General features: G+C 48.9%; 1 protein-coding gene across 1 annotated transcript in view; it reads left to right on the forward strand.

Annotated features, from left to right (window-relative positions):
- The first annotated feature begins 1502 nt into the window (after positions 1 to 1502).
- LOC122546976 (toll-like receptor 5) overlaps positions 1503 to 21199 on the forward strand; it is a 41985-nt gene continuing 22288 nt past the window's right edge. Inside the window, 1 exon segment of the mRNA XM_087976808.1 lies at positions 1503 to 1514. Within this exon segment, the coding sequence (XP_087832934.1) occupies positions 1503 to 1514 (12 nt within the window).

Consider the following 21199-nt stretch of genomic DNA (forward strand, 5'->3'; position numbering starts at 1 on the left):
CTAAATTAAGAAACCTGGGACTGACCCCTCAGCCTGATTAGTGACTGAGGCACGGACTGTTGCAATGTTTAATCTGCATCGAGGGGCCAAACTCAGCCTCTCTGTCCTGTTTGTCTCCAGGGGCTTTTTTAGCCAAAAGTTAAGAACCAGACACAGATTATTTGACCTGACGGAAAATGTTTTTACACAGGTACTGCACGTGGATAAAACTGACCCTCAATGAATTTGTCCAAACTACCATATCCTCTCAGTCTGAGCTAGTGAGCTTTATGTTCAGAGGCACTGTTTATCCAGAGGCTGGTTAGAATGTGAAACTCTGTCAAAATGGTTGGTTAGAGTGAGTAAGACTGGTGCATTCAAGGGCAAACTAGGTGAATGTGTGAGAGGGAAAGAATAGAAAGATATATTGATGGGTCTCCATGTGGAGGATTGTAAGAAATAGAAATACCAGAATAAGGCAAAATACTGCAGAGGCTGGGCATCTGAAACTAACACATGCTGGAGAAACTCAGAGTTAACATTTCCAGTCTGGCTTCCAGGCTCTTTCAGAGTTGCTGTTTCACCAGCATTCTCTGTGTAAATACCAGACCACAAAACAACCTTTCCATTTCTAACCCATTAATCTCTGGAGAATCTTATAGGTTTCAATAAGGTCATCTCTCATCATTCTCTATTCAAACCAGTGCAGGCCTAATCTACTCAATGTCTCTTAAGGCAGCTCTCCCATGTCCAGAGTCAGTCCAGTGAACCTTCCATGGTCTGTTGCCAATGTCAGTGTACCTTTCCTTAGACAAGAGCATTAAATCTGTTCACAGCTCTGGTCTGTCTGGTGCCTTGTATTGGTTTAACAAAACCTCCATGGCTTCAGACACCCTTTCCTTTGGACTAAAGGCTAGCACTGGCTGCCTGAAATTGGATGCTAGCTTTTTGTGATTCATGAACAAGGATTCTCAAATCTCTCGGTTCTGAAGCTGTTTGCAGTTTTTCTTCCTTTAAATAATATTCAGCTTCCCTTTTTCCTGCCAAAATGCATAACCTCCCATTTCCCCACAATAAATTCCATCTGCCAGGGTTTTGTCCCATTCACTTAAACCTGTCTCTATCTCGATCAACTGCCACATTGGAGAAAGTACATTCACTTTCCTCATCCAAGTCATTAACCCTTTTTTTAGACAATTATGGCCCCTGTACTGATTCGGACGCATACCATTAGTTTTAAACCGTTCCATCAGAAAAAGAAGCATTTTTCACCCTAAACTCAACAGGGTGTTTTTTGTTCAGAAATAGCAGTGATCATAGGCCTCATTTTCCCACAACATTCAAAAGCTGAGTTGTCCAAAAGCAGGATGAGATAGGGGAACATTTTCATGATGATGTTCAGAACATTTCCCTCTGAGGATTGTTTTGGTTTGGAATTCAGTTCCCAGATTACAGGAGGGTTAGTCAATGAGTACATTTTAAGGCTGGGTTAGATTTACCCCCTTATATTGTCAGGAGTAGAGATGGAGATGGAGGTAAGGTCACCATCAGGTCAGCCATGATCCCCCTGAATAGCAGAATGGGCTCGAGGGGCCAAATGGCCTCTTCCTGCTCTTTGTTCATAACTTCCCAGGACTGTGTGGGAGGTCTGTCTGTCTGTGTAGGGGGCACTGTCTGTGTGGGATGGTCTCTGTCAGTTTGGAAGGGAACTAGTCTGTGTAGAAAAGCCTAGTCTGTGTGGGAGGGTCTAGTCTGTGTGGGAGGGTCTAGTCTGTGTGGGAGGGTCTAGTCTGTGTGGGAGGGTCTAGTCGGTGTGAGAGGGTCTAGTCTGTGTGGGAGGGTCCAGTCTGTGTGGGAGGGTCTAGTCTGTGTGGGAGGGTCTAGTCTGTTTGGGAGGGTCTAGTCTGTGTGAGAGGGTCTAGTCTGTGTGGGAGGGTCTAATCTGTGTGAGAGGGTCTAGTCTGTTTGGGAGGGTCTAGTCTGTGTGAGAGGGTCTAGTCTGTGTGGGAGGGTCTAGTCTGTGTAAGAGGGTCTAGTCTGTGTGGGAGGGTCTAGTCTGTGTGGGATGGTCTCTGTCAGTTTGGAAGGGAACTAGTCTGTGTAGAAAAGCCTAGTCTGTGTGGGAGGGTCTAGTCTGTGTGGGAGGGTCCAGTCTGTGTGGGAGGGTCTAGTCTGTGTGAGGGGGCCTATTCTGTTGGGTGGTCTCTGTGAGGGTGGGTCATTGTAAGTCTGTTGAAAAGAGATACTCTTTCTGTGTTTTTGACTTTCTGTGAGGGAGGTGTAAAGGTCTAGAGTTTGTATATAGAATCTCTACCGTATGAAATGGGACATTTGGCCCATCGAGTCACACACCAAATGTCCGAAGAGCAACCCACCCAAACTTGGTCCCCACCTTATCGCTGTAAGACTGCCTGACCAGGGTTTTAGTCTGAATGTGGTAGGGCTCCTCAATCTGACCATTTTGTTAGAGGTTCAGACTATCTGTTTGACAGTGGTGGGGAGCTCAGTCTGATGGTGAGAGGGCTGGGACTCACTGCAGGAGGGGTTCAGACTGTTTGCTTGGCTGTGTTGGGAGCTCAGTCTGACTGTGGTGGGAAGTCAGTGTCAGGCATTCAGCCTGGTGTGGGAGGGACTCGGACTTTGGCAGAAGTCTGACTGTGAAGGCACAGCAAGGGTTCCAGGCATGTGACAGGAAGTCTGACTGTGGAAGGGAATTGGGAATCAGGATTGTGACTGTAGGAGAGTGGCTGTACGTGGGACTCTGGAACTGTAGTAGCTGGGACTCCATTTTATAGGAATGACTTTGCATGTAGGAGGGACTGTGTTGGAGGGATTGACACATAGTGAGGGCTGCAGATGCTGGAGATCAGAGTCAGAAAGTGTGATGCTAGAAAAGCACAGCCAGTCAGGCAGCATCTGAGGAGGAGAGTCGATGTCTCAGACATAAGCCCTTCATCAGGTATGTGGGAGATCTGGGTGGGGCGGGGGGGGTGCAGATTCATAGTCCCTTGAAAGTAGAGTCCCAGTGAAGGGGGTTTTTGGTATACTTTCCTTTATTGGTCAGACTGTTGAGTACAGGAGTTGGGAGGCCATGTTGTGGCTGTACAGGATCGTTGCAATATTGCGAGCAATTCTGCTCACCTTCATATTGTAAGGATGTTGTGAAACCTGAAAAGGTTCAGAAGAGATTTACAAGGATTTTGCCAGAGTTGGAGGAATTGAGCTATAAGGAGAGGCTGAATAGGCTGGGGCTGTTTTCCCTGGAGTGTCGGAGGCTGAGGAGTGACCTTTTAGAGGTTGATAAAATCATGGGGGGGCATAGATAGGATAAATAGAGAAAGTCTAGAACTAGAGGGAATAGGCTACGGTGAGAGGGGAAAGATATAAAAGAGACCTAAGGGCAGCTTTTTCACGCAAAGGGTTGTACGCGTGTGGAACAAGCTGCCAGAGGATGTAGTGGACGCTGGTAAATTTACAGCATTTAAAAGGCATCTGGATGGGTATGTGAATAGCAAGGGTTTACAGGGATATGGGCCAAGTGTTGGCACACGGGACGAGATTAGGTTAGGATATCAGGTTGGCATGCACGAGTTAGAGCAAAGGGTCTGTTTGCGTGGGGACACTGTAACTGTGGGAGAGACTGTGGGCACTCTGTAACTGTGGGAGAGACTGTGGGCACTCTGTAACTGTGGGAGAGACAGTGGGGAGTCTGTAACTGTGGGAGAGACAGTGGGGACTCTGTAACTGTGGGAGAGACTGTGGGGAGTCTGTAACTGTGGGAGAGACTGTGGGGACTCTGTAACTGTGGGAGAGACTGTGGGGACTCTGTAACTGTGGGAGAGACAGTGGGGACTCTGTAACTGTGGGAGAGACAGTGGGGACTCTGTAACTGTGGGAGAGACTGTGGGGAGTCTGTAACTGTGGGAGAGACTGTGGGGACTCTGTAACTGTGGGAGAGACTGTGGGGACACTGTAACTGTGGGAGAGACTGTGGGGACACTGTAACAGTGGGAGAGACAGTGGGGCCTCTGTAACTGTGGGAGAGACTGTGGGGACACTGTAACTGTGGGAGAGACTGTGGGGACACTGTAACTGTGTGAGAGACTGTGGGGACTGTGTAACTGTGGGAGAGACTGTGGGGACTGTGTAACTGTGGGAGAGACTGTGGGGACTCTGTAACTGTGGGAGAGACTGTGAGGAGTCTGTAACTGTGGGAGAGACAGTGGGGACTGTGTAACTGTGGGAGAGACTGTGGGGACTCTGTAACTGTGTGAGAGACTGTGGGGACTGTGTAACTGTGGGAGAGACTGTGGGGACTCTGTAACTGTGGGAGAGACTGTGAGGAGTCTGTAACTGTGGGAGAGACAGTGGGGACTGTGTAACTGTGGGAGAGACTGTGGGGACACTGTAACTGTGGGAGAGACTGTGAGGAGTCTGTAACTGTGGGAGAGACAGTGGGGACTGTGTAACTGTGGGAGAGACTGTGGGGACTCTGTAACTGTGGGAGAGACTGTGGGGACTCTGTAACTGTGGGAGAGACTGTGGGGACTCTGTAACTGTGGGAGAGACTGTGGGGAGTCTGTAACTGTGGGAGAGACTGTGGGGACTCTGTAACTGTGGGAGAGACTGTGGGGACTGTGTAACTGTGGGAGAGACTGTGGGGACTCTGTAACTGTGGGAGAGACTGTGGGGACTCTGTAACTGTGGGAGAGACTGTGGGGACTCTGTAACTGTGGGAGAGACTGTGGGGACTCTGTAACTGTGGGAGAGACTGTGGGGACTCTGTAACTGTGGGAGAGACTGTGGGGAGTCTGTAACTGTGGGAGAGACAGTGGGGACTCTGTAACTGTGGGAGAGACAGTGGGGACTGTGTAACTGTGGGAGAGACTGTGGGGACTCTGTAACTGTGGGAGAGATTGTGGGCACTCTGTAACTGTGGGAGAGACTGTGGGGAGTCTGTAACTGTGGGAGAGACAGTGGGGACTGTGTAACTGTGGGAGAGACTGTGGGGACTCTGTAACTGTGGGAGAGATTGTGGGGACTCTGTAACTGTGGGAGAGATTGTGGGGACTCTGTAACTGTGGGAGAGACTGTGGGGACTCTGTAACAGTGGGAGAGACTGTGGGGACTCTGTAACTGTGGGAGAAACTGTGGGGACACTGTAACTGTGGGAGAGACAGTGGGGACTGTGTAACTGTGGGAGAGACTGTGGGGACTCTGTAACTGTGGGAGAGACTGTGGGGACTCTGTAACTGTGGGAGAGACAGTGGGGACTCTGTAACTGTGGGTGAGACTGTGGGGACTGTGTAACTGTGGGAGAGACTGTGGGGACTCTGTAACTGTGGGAGAGACTGTGAGGACTCTGTAACTGTGGGAGAGACTGTGAGGACTCTGTAACTGTGGGAGAGACTATGGGGACTGTGTAACTGTGGGAGAGACTGTGGGGACTCTGTAACTGTGGGAGAGACTGTGGGGACTGTGTAACTGTGGGAGAGACTGTGGGGACTCTGTAACTGTGGGAGAGACTGTGGGGACTCTGTAACTGTGGGAGAGACAGTGGGGACTGTGTAACTGTGTGAGAGACTGTGAGGACACTGTAACAGTGGGAGAGACAGTGGGGACTCTGTAACTGTGGGAGAGACTGTGAGGACACTGTAACTGTGGGACAGACTGTGGGGACACTGTAACTGTGGGAGAGACAGTGGGGACTCTGTAACTGTGGGAGAGACAGTGGGGACTCTGTAACTGTGGGAGAGACAGTGGGGACTCTGTAACTGTGGGAGAGACTGTGGGGACTCTGTAACTGTGGGAGAGACTGTGGGGACTCTGTAACTGTGGGAGAGACAGTGGGGACTCTGTAACTGTGGGAGAGACTGTGGGGACTCTGTAACTGTGGGAGAGACTGTGGGGACTCTGTAACTGTGGGAGAGACTGTGGGGACTCTGTAACTGTGGGAGAGACAGTGGGGACTCTGTAACTGTGGGAGAGACTGTGGGGACTCTGTAACTGTGGGAGAGACTGTGAGGACACTGTAACTGTGGGAGAGACTGTGGGGACTCTGTAACTGTGGGAGAGACTGTGGGGACTCTGTAACTGTGGGAGAGACTGTGGGGACTCTGTAACTGTGGGAGAGATTGTGGGGACTCTGTAACTGTGGGAGAGACAGTGGGGACTCTGTAACTGTGGGAGAGACTGTGGGGACTGTGTAACTGTGGGAGAGACTGTGGGGACTGTGTAACTGTGGGAGAGACTGTGGGGACTGTGTAACTGTGGGAGAAACTGTGGGGACTGTGTAACTGTGGGAGAGACTGTGGGGACTCTGTAACTGTGGGAGAGACTGTGGGGACTGTGTAACTGTGGGAGAGACTGTGGGGACTGTGTAACTGTGTGAGAGACTGTGGGGACTCTGTAACTGTGGGAGAGACAGTGGGGACTGTGTAACTGTGTGAGAGACTGTGAGGACACTGTAACAGTAGGAGAGACAGTGGGGACTCTGTAACTGTGGGAGAGACTGTGAGGACACTGTAACTGTGGGAGAGACTGTGGGGACACTAACTGTGGGAGAGACAGTGGGGACTCTGTAACTGTGGGAGAGACAGTGGGGACTCTGTAACTGTGGGAGAGACAGTGGGGACTCTGTAACTGTGGGAGAGACTGTGAGGACACTGTAACTGTGGGAGAGACAGTGGGGACTCTGTAACTGTGGGAGAGACTGTGAGGACACTGTAACTGTGGGAGAGACTGTGGGGACTCTGTAACTGTGGGAGAGACAGTGTGGACTCTGTAACTGTGGGAGAGACTGTGGGGACTCTGTAACTGTGGGAGAGACTGTGGGGACTCTGTAACTGTGGGAGAGACAGTGGGGACTGTGTAACTGTGTGAGAGACTGTGAGGACACTGTAACAGTAGGAGAGACAGTGGGGACTCTGTAACTGTGGGAGAGACTGTGAGGACACTGTAACTGTGGGAGAGACTGTGGGGACACTAACTGTGGGAGAGACAGTGGGGACTCTGTAACTGTGGGAGAGACAGTGGGGACTGTGTAACTGTGGGAGAGACTGTGAGGACACTGTAACTGTGGGAGAGACAGTGGGGACTCTGTAACTGTGGGAGAGACTGTGAGGACACTGTAACTGTGGGAGAGACTGTGGGGACTCTGTAACTGTGGGAGAGACAGTGGGGACTCTGTAACTGTGGGAGAGACTGTGGGGACTCTGTAACTGTGGGAGAGACTGTGAGGACACTGTAACTGTGGGAGAGACTGTGGGGACTCTGTAACTGTGGGAGAGACTGTGGGGACTCTGTAACTGTGGGAGAGACTGTGGGGACTCTGTAACTGTGGGAGAGACTGTGGGGACTGTGTAACTGTGGGAGAGACTGTGGGGACTGTGTAACTGTGGGAGAGACTGTGGGGACTGTGTAACTGTGGGAGAGACTGTGGGGACTGTGTAACTGTGGGAGAGACTGTGGGACTCTGTAACTGTGGGAGAGACTGTGGGGACTGTGTAACTGTGGGAGAGACTGTGGGGACTGTGTAACTGTGGGAGAAACTGTGGGGACTGTGTAACTGTGGGAGAGACTGTGGGGACTCTGTAACTGTGGGAGAGACTGTGGGGACTGTGTAACTGTGGGAGAGACTGTGGGGACTGTGTAACTGTGGGAGAGACTGTGGGGACTCTGTAACTGTGGGAGAGACTGTGGGGAATCTGTGACTTGGGAGAGACTGTGGGGACTGTGTAACTGTGGGAGAGACTGTGGGGACTCTGTAACTGTGGGAGAGATTGTGGGCACTCTGTAACTGTGGGAGAGACTGTGGGGACTCTGTAACTGTGGGAAAGACTGTGGGGACTGTGTAACTGTGGGAGAGACTGTGGGGACTCTGTAACTGTGGGAGAGATTGTGGGCACTCTGTAACTGTGGGAGAGACTGTGGGGACTCTGTAACTGTGGGAAAGACTGTGGGGACTGTGTAACTGTGGGAGAGACTGTGGGGACTCTGTAACTGTGGGAGAGACTGTGGGGAATCTGTGACTGTGGGAGAGACTGTGGGAGGATTTCACACTGTGTGCCCATGCTGGCTGGCATTACCTGTCGCTGGGAATGAGTACAGGAATCAGTGCCTCAGAGTCTGCAGCTCGATCCTGGAGCTCACAGGAAAGGTCAGTAAAACACTACGTCCTCATTTTCCAATGATTCAAGCTGGGCACTTCACGTTCTGAACATTTCCCTTTCCCGAGAATCAGAGAGAGAGAGACAGACAGATCGTCAGAGAGAGAGGGAGAGCGATCTGGGGAGAATCGAAGGTCCAGTTCCCATTCCGGATTCACTTGCTGTCAATTTAAAAACCAACAACAGCGAAAGTTGGGAATCCGAAACGGAAACAGCAGGAGGAAGCCAGCAGGTAAGGTCAGATCCAAGGAGAGAAAGCACAGGGTGCAGTGACAATTAAAACATTCACTCTGCTCTCTCTCCCCAGATACTGCGAGACCGGCAGTATTTTATAAGTAATTTCCATTTACCTTCCGGTTAGTGACATCTCCTCAACTTGATTCATCTATTTGTGGACTGAGTCAACCTGACTCTTTGTCAGCCTGATCTCACTCGCTGTCAGCCTGATCTCACTCACTGTCAGTCTGGTATCACTCACTGTCAGTCTGGTCTCACTCTCTGTCAGTCTGGTATCACTCACTGTCAGTCTGATCTCACTCGCTGTCAGCCTGATCTCACTCACTGTCAGTCTGATCTCACTCGCTGTCAGTCTGATCTCACTCACTGTCAGTCTGGTCTCACTCACTGTCAGTCTGGTCTCACTCACTGTCAGTCTGATCTCACTCACTGTCAGTCTGGTCTCACTCACTGTCAGTCTGATCTCACTCACTGTCAGTCTGGTCTCACTCTCAGTCAGTCTGATCTCACTCACTGTCAGTCTGATCTCACTCTCTGTCAGTCTGGTCTCACTCACTGTCAGTCTGGTCTCACTCACTGTCAGTCTGGTCTCACTCACTGTCAGTCTGATCTCACTCTCTCTCAGTCTGATCTCACTCACTGTCAGTCTGAATTCACTCTCTGTCAGTCTGGTCTCACTCACTGTCAGTCTGGTCTCACTCACTGTCAGTCTGATCTCACTCACTGTCAGTCTGATCTCACTCACTGTCAGTCTGGTCTCACTCACTGTCAGTCTGTGATCTCACTCTCTGTCAGTCTGATCTTAGTCACAGTCTGTCTGATCTCACTCACTGTCAGTCTGGTCTCACTCACTGTCAGTCTGATCTCACTCACAGTCAGTATGGACTCACTCACTGTCAGTCTGATCTTAATCACTGTCAGTCTGATCTCACTCTCTGTCAGTCTGATCTTAGTCACTGTCAGTCTGATCTCACTCTGTCAGTCTGATCTCACTCGCTGTCAGCCTGATCTCACTCTCTGTCAGTCTGGTCTCACTCACTGTCAGTCTGATCTCACTCACAGTCAGTATGGACTCACTCACTGTCAGTCTGATCTTAGTCACTGTCAGTCTGATCTCACTCTCTGTCAGTCTGATCTTAGTCACTGTCAGTCTGATCTCACTCACAGTCAGTATGGACTCACTCACTGTCAGTCTGATCTTAGTCACTGTCAGTCTGATCTCACTCTCTGTCAGTCTGATCTTAGTCACTGTCAGTCTGATCTCACTCTGTCAGTCTGATCTCACTCGCTGTCAGCCTGATCTCACTCTCTGTCAGTCTGGTCTCACTCACTGTCAGTCTGGTCTCACTCACTGTCAGTCTGATCTCACTCACTGTCAGTCTGATCTCACTCACTGTCAGTCTGGTCTCACTCACTGTCGGTCTGGTCTCACTCACTGTCAGTCTGGTCTCACTCTCTCTCAGTCTGATCTCACTCACTGTCGGTCTAATCTCACTCACTGTCAGTCTGATCTCACTCACTGTCAGTCTGATCTCACTCACTGTCAGTCTGGTCTCACTCACTGTCGGTCTAATCTCACTCACTGTCAGTCTGATCTCACTCACTGTCGGTCTGGTCTCACTCTTTGTCAGCCTGATCTCACTCGCTGTCAGCCTGATCTCACTCTCTGTCAGTCTGATCTCACTCACTGTCAGTCTGATCTCACTCACTGTCAGTCTGGTCTCACTCACTGTCGGTCTGGTCTCACTCACTGTCAGTCTGGTCTCACTCTCTCTCAGTCTGATCTCACTCACTGTCGGTCTAATCTCAATCACTGTCAGTCTGATCTCACTCACTGGCAGTCTGATCTCACTCACTGTCAGTCTGGACTCACTCACTGTCGGTCTAATCTCACTCACTGTCAGTCTGATCTCACTCTCTGTCAGTCTGATCTCACTCTCTGTCAGTCTGGTCTCACTCACTGTCAGTCTGGTCTCACTCTCTGTCAGTCTGATCTCACTCACTGTCAGTCTGATCTCACTCTCTGTCAGTCTGATCTCACTCACTGTCAGTCTGGTCTCACTCTCTGTCAGTCTGGTCTCACTCACTGTCAGTCTGGTCTCACTCACTGTCAGTCTGATCTCACTCTTTGTCAGTCTGATCCAACCCAACCACCCTGTGGCTCAACACTTCAACTCCCCCTCCCACTCCACCAAGGATATGCAGGTCTTTGGACTCCTCCATCGCCAGACCACAACAACACGACGGTTGGAGGAAGAGCGCCTCATCTTCCGCCTAGGAACCCTCCAACCACAAGGGATGAACTCGGATTTCACCAGTTTCCTCATTTCCCCTCCCCCCACCTTGTCTCAGTCAAATCCATCGAATTCAGCACCGCCTTCCTAACCTGCAACCTTCTTCCTGACCTCTCCGCCCCCACCCCAGTCTGACCTATCACCCTCACCTTGACCTCTTTCCACCTATCACATTTCCGACGCCCCTCCCCCAAGTCCCTCCTCCCTACCTTTTATCTTAGCCTGCTGGACAAACCTTCCTCATTCCTGAAGAAGGGCTTATGCCCGAAACGTCGATTCTCCTGTTCCCTGGATGCTGCCTGACCTGCTGCGCTTTTCCAGCAACACATTTTCAGCTCTGATCTCCAGCATCTGCAGACCTCACTTTCTCCTCACTCACTGTCAGTCTGGTCGCACTCACTGTCAGTCTGATCTCAATCTTTGTCAGTCTGATCTTAGTCACTGTCAGTCTGATCTCACTCACTGTCAGTCTGGTCTCACTCTGTCAGTCTGATCTCACTCACTGTCAGTCTGATCTCACTCACTGTCAGTCTGGTCTCACTCACTGTCAGTCTGGTCTCACTCTCTGTCAGTCTGCTCTCACTCTCTATCAGTCTGATCTCACTCACTGTCAGTCTGATCTCACTCGCTGTCAGTCTGATCTCACTCACTGTCAGTCTGATCTCACTCTCTGTCAGTCTGATCCATCTCACTGTCAGTCTGATCTCACTGTCTGCCATTCTGGTCTCACTCACTGTCAGTCTGATCTCACTCTCTCTCAGTCTGGTCTCACTCACTGTCAGTCTGATCTCACGCACGTCAGCCTGATCTCACTGACTGTCAGCCTGATCTCACTGACTGTCAGCCTGACCTCAATCTCTGTCAGTCTGATCTCTATCCCTGTCTGTCTGCTCTCACTCTCTGTCAGTCTGGTCTCACTCTGTCAGTCTCATCTCAGTCACTGTCAGTCTGATCTCACTCACTATCAGTCTGATCACATAGATTCATAGAGTCATAGAGATGTACAGCATGGAAACAAACCCTTCGCTCCAACCTGTCCAGATATCCCAATCCAATCTAGTCCCACCTGCCAGTACCCGGCCCATATCCCTCCAAACCCTTCCTATTCATATACCCATCCAAATGCCTCTTAAATGTTGCAATTGTACCAGCCTCCACCACATCCTCTGGCAGCTCATTCCATACACGTACCACCCTGTGCGTGAAAAAGTTGCCCCTTAGGGCTCTTCTATATCTTTCCCCTCTCACCCTAAACCGATGCCCTCTAGTTCTGGCCTCCTTGAACCCAGGAAAAAAAAATTGGCTATTTACCCTATCCATGCCCCTCATAATTTTGTAAACCTCTATAAGGTCACCCCTCAGCCTCCGACGCTCCAGGGAAAACAGCCTCAGCGTGTTCAGCCTCTCCCTATAGCTCAAATCCTCCAACCCTGGCAATATCCTTGTAAATCTTTTCTGAACCCTTTCATGTTTCACAACATCTTTCCGATAGGAAGGAGACCAGAATTGCACGCAATATTCCAACAGTGGCCTAACCAATGTCCTGTACAGCCGCAACATGACCTCCCAACTCCTGTACTCAATACTCTGACCAATAAAGGAAAGCATACCAAACACCTTCTTCACTATCCTATCTACATGCAACTCCACTTTCAAGGAGCTATGAACCTGCAGTCCAAGGTCTCTGTTCAGCAACACTCCCTAGGACCTTACCATTAAGTGTATAAGTCCTGCTAAGATTTGCTTTCCCAAAATGCAGCCCCTCACATTTATCTGAATTAAACTTCATCTGCCACCTCTCAGCCCATTGGCCCCTCTGGTCCAGATCTTGTTGTAATCTGAGGTAACCCCCTTCGCTGCCCACGACACCACCAATTTTGGTGTCATTTGCAAACTTACTAACTGTACCTCTTATGCTCGCATCCAAATCATTTATGTAAATGACAAAAAGTAGAGGGCCCAGCACCGATCCTTGTGGCGCTCCACTGGTCACAGGCCTCCAGTCTGAAAAACAACCCTCCGTCTTCTACCTTTGAGCCAGTTCTGTAACCAAATGGCTAGTTCTCCCTGTATTCCATGCGATCTAACCTTGCTAACCAGCCTCCAATGGGGAACCTTGTCCAATGCCTTACTGAAGTCCATATAGTTCACATCTACTGAGTCCCTGACAGTTTTATCTCACTCATTGTGACTCTGGTCTCAGTCCCTGTCAGTCTGACCTCACTTAGCTGTCCGTCTGATTTCACTCTCTGTCAGTCTGATCTCACTCTCTGTCAGTTTGATCTTAGACCCTGTCAGTCTGATCTCAATCTCTGTCAGTCTGATCTTAGTCCCAGTCAGTCTGATCTCACTCTCTGTCAGTCTGATCTTAGTCCCTGTCAGTCTGATCTCACTCTCTGTCAGTTTGATCTTAGTCCCTGTCAGTCTGATCTCACTCTCTGTCAGTCTGATCTTAGTCCCTGTCAGTCTGATCTCACTCTCTGTCAGTTTGATCTTAGTCCCTGTCAGTCTGATCTCACTCTCTGTCAGTCTGATCTTAGTCCCTGTCAGTCTGATCTCACTCTCTGTCAGTCTGATCTTAGTCCCTGTCAGTCTGATCTCACTCTCTGTCAGTCTGATCTCACTCTCTATCAGTCTGATCTTAGTCCCTGTCAGTCTGATCTCATTCTCTGTCAGTCTGATCTCAGTCACTGTCAGTCTGATCTTAGTCACTGTCAGTCTGATCTCAGTCTCTGTCAGTCTGATCTTAGTCCCTTTCAGTCTGATCTCACTCTCTGTCAGTCTGATCTTACTCACTGTCAGTCTGATCTCCCTCTCTGTCAGTCTGAGCTCTGCCCGTCAGTCTGATCTCACACTCTGTCAGTCCGATCTTAGTCCCTGTCAGTCTGATCTTACTCTCTTTCAGTCTGATCTTAGTCCCTGTCAGTCTGATTTCACTCTCTGTCAGTCTGATCTCACTCTCTGTCAGTCTGATCTTACTCCCTGTCAGTCTGATCTCACTGTCTGTCAGTCTGATCTTAGTCCCTGTCAGTCTGATCTCACTCTCTGTCAGTTTGATCTTAGTCCCTGTCAGTCTGATCTCTCTGTCAGTTTGATCTTAGACCCTGTCAGTCTGATCTCAATCTCTGTCAGTCTGATCTTAGTCCCTGTCAGTCTGATCTCACTCTCTGTCAGTCTGATCTTAGTCCCTGTCAGACTGATCTCACTCTCTGTCAGTTTGATCTTAGTCCCTGTCAGTCTGATCTCACTCTCTGTCAGTCTGATCTTAGTCCCAGTCAGACTGATCTCACTCTCTGTCAATTTGATCTTAGAACCTGTCAGTCTGATCTCACTCTCTGTCAGTCTGATCTCAGTCCCTGTCAGTCTGATCTCACTCTCTGTCAGTTTGATCTCAATCTCTGTCAGTCTGATCTTAGTCCCTGTCAGTCTGATCTCAGTCTCTCTCAGTCTGATCTTAGACCCTGTCAGTCTGATCTCTCTGTCAGTTTGATCTTAGACCCTGTCAGTCTGATCTCAATCTCTGTCAGTCTGATCTTAGTCCCTGTCAGACTGATCTCACTCTCTGTCAGTTTGATCTTAGTCCCTGTCAGTTTGATCTTAGTCCCTGTCAGTCTGATCTCACCCTCTGTCAGTCTGATCTTAGTCCCTGTCAGTCTGATCTCACTCTCTGTCAGTCTGATCTTAATCCCTGTCAGACTGATCTCACTCTCTGTCAGTTTGATCTTAGTCACTGTCGGTCTGATCTCAATCTCTGTCAGTCTGATCTTAGTCACTGTCAGTCTGATCTCAATCTCTGTCAGTCTGATCTTAGTCCCAGTCAGTCTGATCTCACTCTCTGTCAGTCTGATCTTTGTCCCTGTCAGTCTGATCTCACTCTCTGTCAGTCAGATCTTACTCACTGTCAGTCTGAACTTAGTCCCTGTCAGTTTGATCTTAGTCCCTGTCAGTCTGATCTCACTCTCTGTCAGTCTGATCTTAGTCCCTGTCAGTCTGATCTCACTCTCTGTCAGTCTGATCTTATTCCCTGTCAGTCTGATCACACTCTCTGTGAGTCTGATCTTCAGCATCTGCAGACCCTGAGGTCTGCAGATGCTGAAGATCAGAGATGAAAATGCGTTGCTGGAAAAGTGCAGCAGGTCAGGCAGCATCCAGGGAACAGGAGAATCGACGTTTCGGGCATAAGCCCTGATCTCACTCTCTGTCAGTTTGATCTTCGACCCTGTCAGTCTGATCTCAATCTCTGTCAGTCTGATCTTAGTCCCAGTCAGTCTGATCTCACTCTCTGTCAGTCTGATCTTAGTCTCTGTCAGTTTGATCTTAGTCCCTGTCAGTCTGATCTCACTCTCTGTCAGTCTGATCTTAGTCCCTGTCAGTCTGATCTCACTCTCTGTCAGTTTGATCTTAGTCCCTGTCAGTCTGATCTCACTCTCTGTCAGTCTGATCTTAGTCCCTGTCAGTCTGATCTCACTCTCTGTCAGTCTGATCTTAGTCCCTGTCAGTCTGATCTCACTCTCTGTCAGTCTGATCTCACTCTCTATCAGTCTGATCTTAGTCCCTGTCAGTCTGATCTCATTCTCTGTCAGTCTGATCTCAGTCACTGTCAGTCTGATCTTAGTCACTGTCAGTCTGATCTCACTCTCTGTCAGTCTGATCTTAGTCCCTTTCAGTCTGATCTCACTCTCTGTCAGTCTGATCTTACTCACTGTCAGTCTGATCTCACTCTCTGTCAGTTTGATCTTAGTCCCTGTCAGTCTGATCTCACTCTCTGTCAGTCTGAGCTCTGCCCGTCAGTCTGATCTCACGCTCTGTCAGTCCGATCTTAGTCCCTGTCAGTCTGATCTTACTCTCTGTCAGTCTGATCTTAGTCCCTGTCAGTCTGATTTCACTCTCTGTCAGTCTGATCTCACTCTCTGTCAGTCTGATCTTACTCCCGGTCAGTCTGATCTCACTGTCTGTCAGTCTGATCTTAGTCCCTGTCAGTCTGATCTCACTCTCTGTCAGTTTGATCTTAGTCCCTGTCAGTCTGATCTCTCTGTCAGTTTGATCTTAGACCCTGTCAGTCTGATCTCAATCTCTGTCAGTCTGATCTTAGTCCCTGTCAGTCTGATCTCACTCTCTGTCAGTCTGATCTTAGTCCCTGTCAGACTGATCTCACTCTCTGTCAGTTTGATCTCAATCTCTGTCAGTCTGATCTTAGTCCCTGTCAGTCTGATCTCAGTCTCTCTCAGTCTGATCTTAGACCCTGTCAGTCTGATCTCTCTGTCAGTTTGATCTTAGACCCTGTCAGTCTGATCTCAATCTCTGTCAGTCTGATCTTAGTCCCTGTCAGACTGATCTCACTCTCTGTCAGTTTGATCTTAGTCCCTGTCAGTTTGATCTTAGTCCCTGTCAGTCTGATCTCACCCTCTGTCAGTCTGATCTTAGTCCCTGTCAGTCTGATCTCACTCTCTGTCAGTCTGGTCTTAATCCCTGTCAGACTGATCTCACTCTCTGTCAGTTTGATCTTAGTCACTGTCGGTCTGATCTCAATCTCTGTCAGTCTGATCTTAGTCACTGTCAGTCTGATCTCACTCTCTGTCAGTCTGATCTTAGTCCCTGTCAGTCTGATCTCACTCTCTGTCAGTCTGATCTTTGTCCCTGTCAGTCTGATCTCACTCTCTGTCAGTCAGATCTTACTCACTGTCAGTCTGAACTTAGTCCCTGTCAGTTTGATCTTAGTCCCTGTCAGTCTGATCTAACTCTCTGTCAGTCTGATCTTAGTCCCTGTCAGTCTGATCTCACTCTCTGTCAGTCTGATCTTAGTCCCTGTCAGTCTGATCACACTCTCTGTCAGTCTGATCTTAGACCCTGAGGTCTGCAGATGCTGAAGATCAGAGATGAAAATGCGTTGCTGGAAAAGTGCAGCAGGTCAGGCAGCATCCAGGGAACAGGAGAATCGACGTTTCGGGCATAAGCCCTGATCTCACTCTCTGTCAGTTTGATCTTCGACCCTGTCAGTCTGATCTCAATCTCTGTCAGTCTGATCTTAGTTCCAGTCAGTCTGATCTCACTCGCTGTCAGTCTGATCTTAGTCCCTGTCAGTCTGATCTCACTCTCTGTCAGTTTGATCTTAGTCCCTGTCAGTCTGATCTCACTCTCTGTCAGTCTGATCTTAGTCCCTGTCAGTCTGATCTCACTCTCTGCCAGTTTGATCTTAGTCCCTGTCAGTCTGATCTCACTCTCTGTCAGTCTGATCTTAGTCCCTGTCAGTCTGATCTCACTCTCTGTCAGTCTGATCTTAGTCCCTGTCAGTCTGATCTCACTCTCTGTCAGTCTGATCTCACTCTCTATCAGTCTGATCTTAGTCCCTGTCAGTCTGATCTCATTCTCTGTCAGTCTGATCTCAGTCACTGTCAGTCTGATCTTAGTCACTGTCAGTCTGATCTCACTCTCTGTCAATCTGATCTTAGTCCCTTTCAGTCTGATCTCACTCTCTGTCAGTCTGATCTTACTCACTGTCAGTCTGATCTCACTCTCTGTCAGTTTGATCTTAGTCCCTGTCAGTCTGATCTCACTCTCTGTCAGTCTGAGCTCTGCCCGTCAGTCTGATCTCACGCTCTGTCAGTCCGATCTTAGTCCCTGTCAGTCTGATCTTACTCTCTGTCAGTCTGATCTTAGTCCCTGTCAGTCTGATTTCACTCTCTGTCAGTCTGATCTCACTCTCTGTCAGTCTGATCTTAGTCCCTGTCAGTCTGATCTCACTCTCTGTCAGTTTGATCTTAGTCCCTGTCAGTCTGATCTCTCTGTCAGTTTGATCTTAGACCCTGTCAGTCTGATCTCAATCTCTGTCAGTCTGATCTTAGTCCCTGTCAGTCTGATCTCACTCTCTGTCAGTCTGATCTTAGTCCCTGTCAGACTGATCTCACTCTCTGTCAGTTTGATCTTAGTCCCTGTCAGTCTGATCTCACTCTCTGTCAGTCTGATCTTAGTCCCAGTCAGACTGATCTCACTCTCTGTCAATTTGATCTTAGAACCTGTCAGTCTGATCTCACTCTCTGTCAGTCTGATCTTAGTCCCTGTCAGTCTGATCTCACTCTCTGTCAGTTTGATCTCAATCTCTGTCAGTCTGATCTTAGTCCCTGTCAGTCTGATCTCAGTCTCTCTCAGTCTGACCTTAGACCCTGTCAGTCTGATCTCTCTGTCAGTTTGATCTTAGACCGTGTCAGTCTGATCTCAATCTCTGTCAGTCTGATCTTAGTCCCTGTCAGTCTGATCTCATTCTCTGTCAGTCTGATCTCAGTCACTGTCAGTCTGATCTTAGTCACTGTCAGTCTGATCTCACTCTCTGTCAGTCTGATCTTAGTCCCTTTCAGTCTGATCTCACTCTCTGTCAGTCTGATCTTACTCACTGTTAGTCTGATCTCACTCTCTGTCAGTTTGATCTTAGTCCCTGTCAGTCTGATCTTACTCTCTGTCAGTCTGATCTTAGTCACTGTCAGTCTGATTTCACTCTCTGTCAGTCTGATCTCACTCTCTGTCAGTCTGATCTTACTCCCTGTCAGTCTGATCTCACTGTCTGTCAGTCTGATCTTAGTCCCTGTCAGTCTGATCTCACTCTCTGTCAGTTTGATCTTAGTCCCTGTCAGTCTGATCTCTCTGTCAGTTTGATCTTAGACCCTGTCAGTCTGATCTCAATCTCTGTCAGTCTGATCTTAGTCCCTGTCAGTCTGATCTCACTCTCTGTCAGTCTGATCTTAGTCCCTGTCAGACTGATCTCACTCTCTGTCAGTTTGATCTTAGTCCCTGTCAGTCTGATCTCACTCTCTGTCAGTTTGATCTCAATCTCTGTCAGTCTGATCTTAGTCCCTGTCAGTCTGATCTCAGTCTCTCTCAGTCTGATCTTAGACCCTGTCAGTCTGATCTCTCTGTCAGTTTGATCTTAGACCCTGTCAGTCTGATCTCACTCTCTGTCAGTCTGATCTTAATCCCTGTCAGACTGATCTCACTCTCTGTCAGTTTGATCTTAGTCACTGTCGGTCTGATCTCAATCTCTGTCAGTCTGATCTTAGTCACTGTCAGTCTGATCTCACTCTCTGTCAGTCTGTTCTTAGTCCCTGTCAGTCTGATCTCACTCTCTGTCAGTCTGATCTTTGTCCCTGTCAGTCTGATCTCACTCTCTGTCAGTCAGATCTTACTCACTGTCAGTCTGAACTTAGTCCCTGTCAGTCTGATCTTAGTCCCTGTCAGTCTGATCTCACTCTCTGTCAGTCTGATCTCACTCTCTGTCAGTCTGATCTTAGTCCCTGTCAGTCTGATCTCACTCTCTGTCAGTCTGATCTTTGTCCCTGTCAGTCTGATCTCACTCTCTGTCAGTCAGATCTTACTCACTGTCAGTCTGAACTTAGTCCCTGTCAGTTTGATCTTAGTCCCTGTCAGTCTGATCTCACTCTCTGTCAGTCTGATCTTAGTCCCTGTCAGTCTGATCTCACTCTCTGTCAGCCTGATCTTAGTCCCTGTCAGTCTGATCACACTCTCTGTCAGTCTGATCTTAGACCCTGAGGTCTGCAGATGCTGAAGATCAGAGATGAAAATGCGTTGCTGGAAAAGTGCAGCAGGTCAGGCAGCATCCAGGGAACAGGAGAATCGACGTTTCGGGCATAAACCCTGATCTCACTCTCTGTCAGTTTGATCTTCGACCCTGTCAGTCTGATCTCACTCTCTGTCAGTTTGATCTTAGACCCTGTCAGTTTGATCTCACTGTCTGTCAGTCTGACCTTAGTCCCTGTCAGTCTGATCTCACTCTCTGCCAGTCTGATCTTAGACCCTGTCAGTCTGATCTCACTCTCTGTCAGTCTAATCTTAGTCCCTGTCAGTCTGGTCTCAATCCCTGTCAGTCTGATCTTAGTCCCTGTCAGTCTGATCTCACTCTCTGCCAGTCTGATCTTAGACCCTGTCAGTTTGATCTCACTGTCTGTCAGTCTGATCTTAGTCCCTGTCAGTCTGATCTCAATCTCTGTCAGTCTGATCTTAGTCCCAGTGAGTCTGATCTCACTCTCTGTCAGTCTGATCTCACTCTGTCAGTCTGATCTTAGTCCCTGTCAGTCTGACCTCACTCACTGTCAGTCTGATCTTAGTCCCTGTCAGTCTGATCTCACTCTCTGTCAGTCTGATCTCTGCCCCTGTCAGTCTGTCCGCAGTGACAATCTGATCTCACTCTCTGTCAGTCTTATCTTAGACCCTGTCAGTCTGATCTCAATCTCTGTCAGTCTGATCTTAGTCCCTGTCAGTCTGATCTCACTCTCTGTCAGTCTGATCTTAGTCCCTGTCAGACTGATCTCACTCTCTGTCAGTTTGATCTCAGTCCCTGTCAGTCTGATCTCACTCTCTGTCAGTTTGATCTTAGACCCTGTCAGTCTGATCTCACTCTCTGTCAGTTTGATCTCACTCACTGTCGGTCTGATCGCACTCTCTGTCAGTCTGATCTTAGTCCCTGTCAGTCTGATCTTAGACCCTGTCAGTCTGATCTCACTCTCTGTCAGTCTGATCTTAGTCCCTATCAGTCTGATCTCACTCTCTGTCAGTTTGATCACACTCACTGTCGGTCTGATCGCACTCTCTTTCAGTCTGATCTTAGTCCCTGTCAGTCTGATCTCACTCACTGTCAGTCTGATCTCACTCTCTGTCAGTCTGATCTTACTCACTGTCAGTCTGATCTCCCTCTCTGTCAGTCTGATCTTTGACCCGGTCAGTCTGATATCACTCTCTGTCAGTTTGATCTTAGTCCCTGTCAGTCTGATCTCACTCTCTGTCAGTCTGATCTTAGACCATATCAGTCTGATCTCACTCTCTGTCAGTCTGATCTTAGTCCCTATCAGTCTGATCTCACTCTCTGTCAGTTTGATCTCACTCACTGTCAGTCTGATCTCACTCTCTGTCAGTCTGATCTTAACCCCTGTCAGACTGATCTCACTCTCTGTCAGTTTGATCTTAGTCACTGTCGGTCTGATCTCAATCTCTGTCAGTCTGATCTTAGTCACTGTCAGTCTGATCTCACTCTCTGTCAGTCTGATCTTAGTCCCTGTCAGTCTGATCTCACTCTCTGTCAGTCTGATCTTTGTCCCTGTCAGTCTGATCTCACTCTCTGTCAGTCAGATCTTACTCACTGTCAGTCTGCACTTAGTCCCTGTCAGTTTGATCTTAGTCCCTGTCAGTCTGATCTCACTCTCTGTCAGTCTGATCTTAGTCCCTGTCAGTCTGATCTCACTCTCTGTCAGTCTGATCTTAGTCCCTGTCAGTCTGATCACACTCTCTGTCAGTCTGATCTTAGACCCTGAGGTCTGCAGATGCTGAAGATCAGAGATGAAAATGCGTTGCTGGAAAAGTGCAGCAGGTCAGGCAGCATCCAGGGAACAGGAGAATCGACGTTTCGGGCATAAGCCCTGATCTCACTCTCTGTCAGTTTGATCTTCGACCCTGTCAGTCTGATCTCAATCTCTGTCAGTCTGATCTTAGTCCCAGTCAGTCTGATCTCACTCTCTGTCA

Source organism: Chiloscyllium plagiosum, unplaced genomic scaffold, assembly GCF_037043375.1.
Source record: "Chiloscyllium plagiosum isolate Xiang-an unplaced genomic scaffold, Cpla_swu_hap1 HiC_scaffold_3, whole genome shotgun sequence".
Taxonomy (NCBI): domain Eukaryota; kingdom Metazoa; phylum Chordata; class Chondrichthyes; order Orectolobiformes; family Hemiscylliidae; genus Chiloscyllium; species Chiloscyllium plagiosum.